The 9,785-nt window shown below is 41.1% G+C and overlaps 1 protein-coding gene across 1 annotated transcript in view; it reads right to left on the bottom strand.

Moving 5' to 3' along the window:
• Positions 1-5,910: 5,910 nt before the first annotated feature.
• LOC138664193 (uncharacterized) overlaps positions 5,911-9,785 on the bottom strand; it is a 72,100-nt gene continuing 68,225 nt past the window's right edge. The window contains exons 6-7 of the mRNA XM_069750676.1: positions 7,813-7,968; positions 5,911-6,764 (exon numbers count right to left, since the gene is read on the bottom strand). Coding sequence (XP_069606777.1) covers positions 6,706-6,764; positions 7,813-7,968 — 215 coding nt within the window. The 3' untranslated portion in view covers positions 5,911-6,705. The remainder of the gene's footprint in view (positions 6,765-7,812; positions 7,969-9,785) is intronic.

Raw genomic sequence — 9,785 nt, 5'->3', positions numbered from 1 at the left:
GGCGTCTGTAATTTACATCATAGGTAGACCTCAACTATGAGAGACAAACTGAGAAAAAAAAATCCAGAAAATCACATTGTCTGTTTTTTTAACAATTTATTTGCATATTATGGTGGAATATAAGTATTTGGTCAGAAACAAACAATCAAGATTTCTGGCTCTCACAGACCTGTAACTTCTTCTTTAAGAGTCTCCTCTTTCCTCCACTCATTACCTGTAGTAATGGCACCTGTTTAAACTTGTTATCAGTATAAAAAGACACCTGTGCACACCCTCAAACAGTCTGACTCCAAACTCCACTATGGTGAAGACCAAAGAGCTGTCAAAGGACACCAGAAACAAAATTGTAGCCCTGCACCAGGCTGGGAAGACTGAATCTGCAATAGCCAACCAGCTTGGAGTGAAGAAATCAACAGTGGGAGCAATAATTAGAAAATGGAAGACATACAAGACCACTGATAATCTCCCTCGATCTGGGGCTCCACGCAAAATCCCACCCCGTGGGGTCAGAATGATCACAAGAACGGTGAGCAAAAATCCCAGAACCACGCGGGGGGACCTAGTGAATGAACTGCAGAGAGCTGGGACCAATGTAACAAGGCCTACCATAAGTAACACACTACGCCACCATGGACTCAGATCATGCAGTGCCAGACGTGTCCCACTGCTTAAGCCAGTACATGTCCGGGCCCGTCTGAAGTTTGCTAGAGGGCATTTGGATGATCCAGAGGAGTTTTGGGAGAATTTCCTATGGTCTGATGAAACCAAACTGGAACTGTTTGGTAGAAACACAACTTGTCGTGTTTGGAGGAAAAAGAATACTGAGTTGCATCCATCAAACACCATACCTACTGTAAAGCATGGTGATGGAAACATCATGCTTTGGGGCTGTTTCTCTGCAAAGGGGCCAGGACGACTGATCCGGGTACATGAAAGAATGAATGGGGCCATGTATCGTGAGATTTTGAGTGCAAACCTCCTTCCATCAGCAAGGGCATTGAAGATGAAACGTGGCTGGGTCTTTCAACATGACAATGATCCAAAGCACACCGCCAGGGCAACGAAGGAGTGGCTTCGTAAGAAGCATTTCAAGGTCCTGGAGTGGCCTAGCCAGTCTCCAGATCTCAACCCTATAGAAAACCTTTGGAGGGAGTTGAAAGTCCGTGTTGCCAAGCGAAAAGCCAAAAACATCACTGCTCTAGAGGAGATCTGCATGGAGGAATGGGCCAACATACCAACAACAGTGTGTGGCAACCTTGTGAAGACTTACAGAAAACGTTTGACCTCTGTCATTGCCAACAAAGGATATATTACAAAGTATTGAGATGAAATTTTGTTTCTGACCAAATACTTATTTTCCACCATATTATGCAAATAAATTGTTAAAAAAACAGACAATGTGATTTTCTGGATTTTTTTTTCTCAGTTTGTCTCCCATAGTTGAGGTCTACCTATGATGTAAATTACAGACGCCTCTCATCTTTTTAAGTGGTGGAACTTGCACTATTGCTGACTGACTAAATACTTTTTTGCCCCACTGTATGCAAAAATGTTGCTTGTGAGATTTCATATATTTGTGTGTGTGATTACATACATTAACTATGCATTATATATACCATACATGTATATTCAGTGTCCTATATTAATCACTGACCCGTTGATTTTTGAAAAACCCGTCTTTATATATTTGACTTATTTTGTGTCTATTTTTCCATTCTTACAATTTTTTTTATATAATATGTATATATATCTATATATATAATTGCCTAAGGGTTTTTCCGTCTGTCTGTCTGTCTGTCTTTCTGTCTGTCTGTCCTGGAAATCCCGGCCCTCTGATTGGTCGAGGCCGCCAGGCCTCGACCAATCAGCGACGAGCACAGCGACGATGATGTCATAAAGGACGTAGACTTCCTGCGTCTCTGATTGGTCGAGGCCGCCAGGCCTCGACCAATCAGCAACGGGCACAGCGACGATGATGTCATAATGGTTGCCATGGCGACAATGATGTCATAAAGGTTGCCTCGACCAATCAGCGACGGGCACAGCGACGATGATGTCATAATGGTTGCCATGGCGACAATGATGTCATAAAGGTTGCCTCGACCAATCAGCGACGGGCACAGCGACGATGTCATAATGGTTGCCATGGTGACTATGATGTCATAAAGGTTGCCTTGACCAATCAGCGATGGGCACAGCGACGATGATGTCATAATGGTTGCCATGGCGACAATGATGTCATAAAGGTTGCCTCGACCAATCAGCGACGGGCACAGCGACGATGATGTCATAATGGTTGCCATGGTGACTATGATGTCATAAAGGTTGCCTCGACCAATCAGCAATGGGCACAGCGACGATGATGTCATAATGGTTGCCATGGCGACGATGATATCATAAAGGTTGCCTCGACCAATCAGCAACGGGCACAGTCTGCCGCGAATTCTGGAATCATCATTGTCCATATATTACAGGGACATGCATATTCTAGAATACCCGATGCGTTAGAATCGGGCCACAATCTAGTATCTATATATATATCTATATATATAATTGTCTAAGGGTTTTTCCGTCTGTCTGTCTGTCTCTCTGTCCTGGAAATCCCGGCTCTCTGATTGGTCGAGGCCGCCAGGCCTCGACCAATCAGAGACCGGCACAGCATCGACGTAGAAATCCCGCGTCTCTGATTGGTCGACGCCGCCAGGCCTCGACCAATCAGCATCGGGCACAGCGACGATGATGTCATAAAGGACGTAGAAATCCCGCGTCTGATTGGTCGAGGCCGCCAGGCCTCGACCAATCAGCAACGGGCACAGCGACGATGATGTTATAAAGGACGTAGACATCTCACGTTTCTGATTCAGCGACGGGCACAGTATCGACGTAGATGTCATAATGGTTGCCATGGCGACGATGATGTCATAAAGGTTGCCTCGACCAATCAGCGACGGGCACAGTGTGCCGCGAATTCTGGAATCATCATTGTCCATATACTACGGGGACATGCATATTCTAGAATACCCGATGCGTTAGAATCGGGCCACAATCTAGTATATATATATATATTTATATATATACTAGCTGAAGAGCCCGGCGTTGCCTGGGCATAGTGAATATCTGTGGTTAGTTATAGCACCTCACTTCTCTTATTTTCCCATCACGCCTCTCATTTTCCCCATCACATCTTTCATTTTCCCTCTCACATCTCTCATTTTCTCCTGCACACCTCTCATTTTCTCCTGCACACCTCTCATTTTCCCCTCACTCCTCTTATTTTCCCCCTCACTCCTCTCATTCCCCCCTAACACTTGTCATTTCGACCTCACATCTGTCATTTTCCGATCACTCCACTATTTTCCCTCACTCCTCTCATTTTGCACTCACACCTTTTCATTTTCACCTCACACCTCTCATTTTCACCTCAGTATATACATGTTTGTCATCTCCCTTATATATAGTATACACCTGTATGTCATCTCCTGTATATAGTATATATCTGTATGTCATCTCCCCTGTATATAGTATATACCTGCTGTGTGTCATCTCCCCTGTATATAGTATATACCTGTATGTCATCTCCTCCTATATATAGTATATACCTGTATGTCATCTCCTCCTGTATATAGTATATACCTGTGTGTCATCTCCCCTGTATATAGTATATATCTGTGTGTCATCTCCTCCTGTATATAGTATATACCTTTATGTCATCTCCTCCTATATATAGCATATACCTGTATGTCATCTCCTCCTGTATATAGCATATACCTGTAGGTCATCTGCTCCTGTATATAGTATATACCTGTGTGTCATCTCCTCCTGTATATAGTATATACCTGTATGTCATCTCCTCCTGTATATAGTATGTACCTGTATGTCATCTCCTCCTCTATATAGTATATACCTGTGTGTCATCTCTCCTGTATATAGTATATACCTGTGTGTTATCTCCCCTGTACATAGTATATATCTGTATGTCATCTCCTCCTGTATTAGACCTCGTTCACACGTTATTTGGTCAGTATTTTTACCTCAGTATTTGCTAAATTGGCAGCCTGATAAATCCCCAGCCAACAGGAAGCCCTCCCCCTGGCAGTATATATTAGCTCTCACATACACATAATAGACAGGTCATGTGACTGACAGCTGGCGTATTTCCTATATGGTACATTTGTTGCTCTTGTAGTTTGTCTGCTTATTAATCAGATTTTTATTTTTGAAGGATAATACCAGACTTGTGTGTGTTTTAGGGCGAGTTTCGTGTGTCAAGTTGTGTGTGTTGAGTTGCGTGTGGCGACATGCATGTAGTGACTTTTGTGAGATGAGTTTTGTGTGGCGACATGCGTGTAGCAACTTTTTGTGTGTCGAGTTGCATGTGACAGGTTAGTGTAGCAAGTTGTGTGCAGCATGTTTTGCGCATGGCGAGTTTTGCGCGGGGCGAGTTTTATGTGTGGTGCCTTTTGAGTATGTGCAAGTTTTGTGTGAGGCAACTTTTGCATGTGTTGCAACTTTTGTGCATGTGGCAATTTTTCCATGGGTGCAAGTTTTGCATGTGGCGAGTTTTCCCATGAGGTGAGTTTTGCACGTGTGGCGAGTTTTGCGTGAGCCTAGTTTTGCATGTGGCGAGTATTACGCGTGGCGAGTTTTGAGTGGCGACTTTTGTGTTTCGACTTTTATGTGGTGAGGTTGGTGTATGTGTGGTGAAAGTGTGCTGAGGGTGGTATATGTGTTCAAGCACCTGGTAGTGTGTGGCGCATTTTGTGTGCATGTTCATATCCCCGTGTGTGGTGAGTATCCCATGTCGGGGCCCCACCTTAGCAACTGTACGGTATATACTCTTTGGCGCCATCGCTCTCATTCTTTAAGTCCTTCTTGTTCACATCTGGCAGCTGTCAATTTGCCTCCAACACTTTTCCTTTCACTTTTTCCCCATTATGTAGATAGGGACAAAATTGTTTGGTGAATTGGAACGCGCGGGGTTAAAATTTCACCTCACAACATAGCCTATAACGCTCTCGGGGTCCAGACGTGTGACTGTGCAAAATTTTGTGGCTGTAGCTGCGACGCCTCCAACACTTTTCCTTTCACTTTTTCCCCATTATGTAGATAGGGGCAAAATTGTTTGGTGAATTGGAAAGCGCCGGGTTAAAATTTCACCTCACAACATAGCCTATGACGCTCTCGGGGTCCAGACGTGTGACTGTGCAAAATTTTGTGGCTGTAGCTGCGACGGTTCAGGTGCCAATCCCGGACATACACACACACACACACACACACATACACACACACACATTCAGCTTTATATAATATATATATATATATATATATATATATATATATATATATATATATATAATTTATAAGAATATATATATATTTTTTACAATTTCATAGACTACATTTTTATACAAAAGTTCACATCTTGGATTCCTATACTTATATGTCTTACCTTTTCTTTTATTTTGTAAAGTTATACAATTTGATTTCATACTATCATGCTCCACTCAATCAAAAAATATACATTCATATATGTTTTTTTTTCTTTAAGGGAGTCTATGGGAGGCCAATGGTCAAGAAATGGCATCCAGTAGAGGCATTCATCAAAACGGTGTACACCTATCTTTTTATAACATGGGAGTTTTAGGATGATGGATCACCGATAGATGGCATACATCTGACGTATTAGAGAGCAATCAGCTTACGTTTAGGAACAAGGAAGGTACGTCTGTTGGTCCTATCATACATACTTGTTGGCTGCGGTTAGCTTCAATAACAGGTTTACGTTGCGACCCCATTTACATGGCGAGACTTGAGCCCAAGAAAACACCCTTTCACACTCACATTATTTAATATTAATATAAAAAATATTGTTTTCACTTTTGTAATACATGAAAAATAATGATATATCACTTCAGTTTATAAAACCATTTAATAACATTGATACTGTATGTACTATGTAATTGAGGCAAGATTCTATAATTTTAGGGGGAAATCCTACATCTTAGGACATCATATTGCAAGCACCAAGTGATCAGCAGACACTATATTGCCAGATATGAAAACTAATGCAAAACTAAGGTATCATCATGCAATATTTCACAGTTCTTTGATGAACCACTATGCTATGTAACTTTTATCCCCAATGGGGAAATTTTATTCTCAATCCAAGATCAGGTCAGATATCTGACCATGACTCCATTCATTCTCTATGGGGTAAGCAGTAAAAAAGCAAGCTCAGCCCTTGGAATCCCCATAAGAAATGAATGTAGCACAGGTCGCACTGCTAATTAATTATAACAGGGAATAAAAAAAATCCTAATTCTGCAAATCAATGTGCCTCTGAGCAGTAGACCCCCAACAATCAACATTCTAGGGATCAGCAGTAGAACCTCAACAATCAACATCCTAGGGATGGGTAATAACTTGTTTTCACCAGATAACCCCTTTAAACCATCATGTCGCTAAAGAGGGTGGATGAAGGTGTCACTATGAGAAGACAAATGGAAAATGTGTTTTTCTTTTACTAAAAGTAGAGTTGTATTGGCCTCATAGAAATAGGTTGCACCATTTAGGGTCACCAGTCCTATGTATTTCTTCTTGAGTCCAGTGTAATATGGATATATTCTGCCCATTTGGCATGCGTCATACTTGTTATCATCTTAGAGTAACCACAGTTCTCCTTTGATTCCTCACAGGTTATCTCCATTAGACAGTTTGTGGTGGCAGTAATGGTGGATTGGTTTTGCTTTCTTCTACAGGCACATCTGTTTAGAAAGGAACATATCATTAGGCAAGTGAGGGGTAACTTGAGCTGCCTTATGGGTGACAGAATATTATGCGATTGAGTCATTAATCACTTATATTAGAGATGTGCAAATTTGCTCTGGTTCCCTCTTATTCAGCAAGCTATAGCACTTGCTGAATAACCTGCAGAGGAAACCCGGCTTCCTAGATCGCGCCGGCCAATCAGCTGATTTGCGCCGCAGCTGCATGTGTCACAGTGGTATCACAGTCACGACACATGCATGGAGAGCCTGTTTGTTGGGCTCTCCGTCCATGTGTCATGACTGTCACACAGCTTCAACACATGCACCTGCGGCGCTGATCAGCTGATCTGCCGGCACAATCCAGGAAGCTGGGTTTCCTCTGCAGCTTATTCGGCAAGCGCTATAGCTTGCCGAATAAGAGGGAACCCGAGCAAATTCCCTCATCTCTACTTATAAGCATCATTTTTTGAATGATCGCCTTTCTTGTCAGGCGTTCCTCATGGTTTGAAAGATTTTTTTTGGAGAATCCCCCAAAACATGAGGCATTTGGTTATGGACACCAAAAATGGGGTCGTGAATTGCAAATTTGACCGCTAAAGAGTTCATGTCTAGTTTATCCTTACAAAATTAGACCAGCAGCAATCAGGTGAACACAATGACGTCTCCAATGTAGGGGGGTCTTTTTCACCCCACTTGTTCTTTGAGGGGTGAAAGTATATGTTATTTGAGGTACTCACCCATGAGGGGTGCTTGTGAAAGACAACGAGCCAGAAGGAATTAAACATAATAGTGATTAGAAAGCAAGTAAAAAATGTGCATTTTTGTAGTGGATTTTACTTCTTGCAACATGAATTTTTTGGAACTTTTAAATCAATATCTAATGGGCCCCGGATGTTGGAAATTAAACCACCATCAATCAGGTAATGATGGCCTTACCTAAGGGAAATCCATTACTACTACAGAAAATCCCTTAAAACCAATGAAAGCTTATTAGAATTAAAGTTTGAAACATTTCAACATTTTGTAAAATGTAGAATATATTTACCTCTGATATCGATCTTATTTCGCTTGTATATCAAGAATCCAAGTGCAACAGCGAACAAAGCAACAACTAGAAATAACTTGACTATTGAGAAAGTTGAAATCTTGCTCTGTGATGCAGATGGTGTTGATGAAAAACTTTTTAACGGAGATGGTGTTGCTGAAAAGAAAGGTTCAGTTTGTTTAATACCATTATCTATTCACTATAGTCCAGTGGTCTTAATAGTTAGTAACTGATATGGTTATTTGTTCTCTATTGATATTTCTTGAGTACTGTATGGTAATGTGGCACTGTTACTTATGGTACCAAGCACTGTGCAATGTATGCAGGTGGTGGTAATATTTAGCAATTTTAAAATTGACACAGCTGTATGGAAGTGTTATTTGTCTAGATTATGGCATTTGTATTTGGGCACCATACTGTAGTATGTTTCTACTTACAGTTTGTGCAAAGTAATAACAGTCTCATATCACTAATGTGTTTATGTCATGCCTCAGTTTTGGGACTTGATGGTGACTTTTTGCTGGGTGGTCAGTTTTTCTTTCTGCTAAGCTACAGCCTGTTTGGTCTCTGTCCAACTGCTGATGGTTCTTTCCTCCTTTCTTTAATTTGCATCTTTACATGTGTTTCTCACTTCCCTATTTAGTTTTGTCTTATCACTTCTTGGAAGTTTCTATTTATACTCACCTTTATACTCGTCTGCCTTTTATACAGGCTATACTTCAAGGTAGATTGTGTTTGGAGTTGCAGCTCCTAAGCTAGGAATTATTTTTCCTGGTTAAGCGCTTTTCCTGTGGTTTGTTTGTGAGTCTTCCTTCCCAGCACCTTTTCCTTTCTTTTACGTTTAGAGTCTAGGAGATTTCCACATCTTTCATTTGCCTTTTTTGGTTCTTCTTATCTTCCTGTCTTTCCTGTGTGACTATGTGAACTTTTACATAGACCTGTGCCTCATCCTCTAATTTCTGTGTATTTAATGTTATAGTTACACTTGTTTTTGTGTTGAACATTATCTATAAAGAGGGTGCACTTAAGGATACTCAGGGTCAGTTGACACTAAGTAGGGGCGCCATTTCATAATCTTAGAAGTTTCAACCTCTGTGGTCAGGCAGGGACAGATGAGGGTCAGATTAGGGACTTTCCTAGTCTGAACAGAAATCTATATGCAATTGTTGCCTCTCCCCTGGTTAATATGTTACACATGTGAGTGTGTTGGCATTGTGAAAACAGTTTAATTATTGTTTTTGGCAAAAAAGATCTTACATCATGGGAAGAACTTCAAGACTAGATGTAGGCGAATAATAGGCAACTAACAGAATCAACAGTTATGACATGCACGCTGCTAATTGGGTTATACTGACACACTTAATGAATGGGGGTGTTCTACTTAAGAGCAGTGTGGAGTTCAATTACTGAGGTAATTCTTTCTGTGAAGAAGCAGGTGTCAATTATGGCCCTTATCTAAAGAAGATTGTACCTACTGGTTTTAGCCCTTGTTCAGTGAATAAAATGAGTTGTTCATGACATTGTACCAAAGGAGAAAGAATTTTGATCAAGAAGTTGATTGGAGAGGGGTAAACATATTAAGAAGTGCAGAAAATTATTGGCTGCTCAGCTAAAAAGATTTCCAGTTGTTTAAAATGGCAAACAAAACCCAAAGCTTGTGGTAGGAAAGGAAATACTATCATTCACATACATCATAGAACCACAAAAATAGCACAGAAGCATCCAATATCAGTTCGAGGGAGATCAAAGAAGATCTTCAGTTACTTGTGTGCCCTCCAACCATGAGAAGATGCCTACGTGAAGCCAAACTAATTGGAAGAAACCCTCTTAATGTACAATTGCTTAAAAAAGACGTGTTAAAAAGACTGCTCCGAGTGCCTTTGTGTATATGGAGATATCGTAAATGCTATTATGAGGATTTAACACTGCTTGGCCACCATAGTGTATGGTATAAACAGAAGATATTGCATAGG

The sequence above is a fragment of the Ranitomeya imitator genome, chromosome 2 (genome assembly GCF_032444005.1).
Source record: "Ranitomeya imitator isolate aRanImi1 chromosome 2, aRanImi1.pri, whole genome shotgun sequence".
Classification (NCBI taxonomy): Eukaryota; Metazoa; Chordata; class Amphibia; order Anura; family Dendrobatidae; genus Ranitomeya; species Ranitomeya imitator.
The sequence above is the reverse complement of the archived record's forward strand: the minus strand, read 5'-3'. Positions and strand labels throughout refer to the sequence as shown.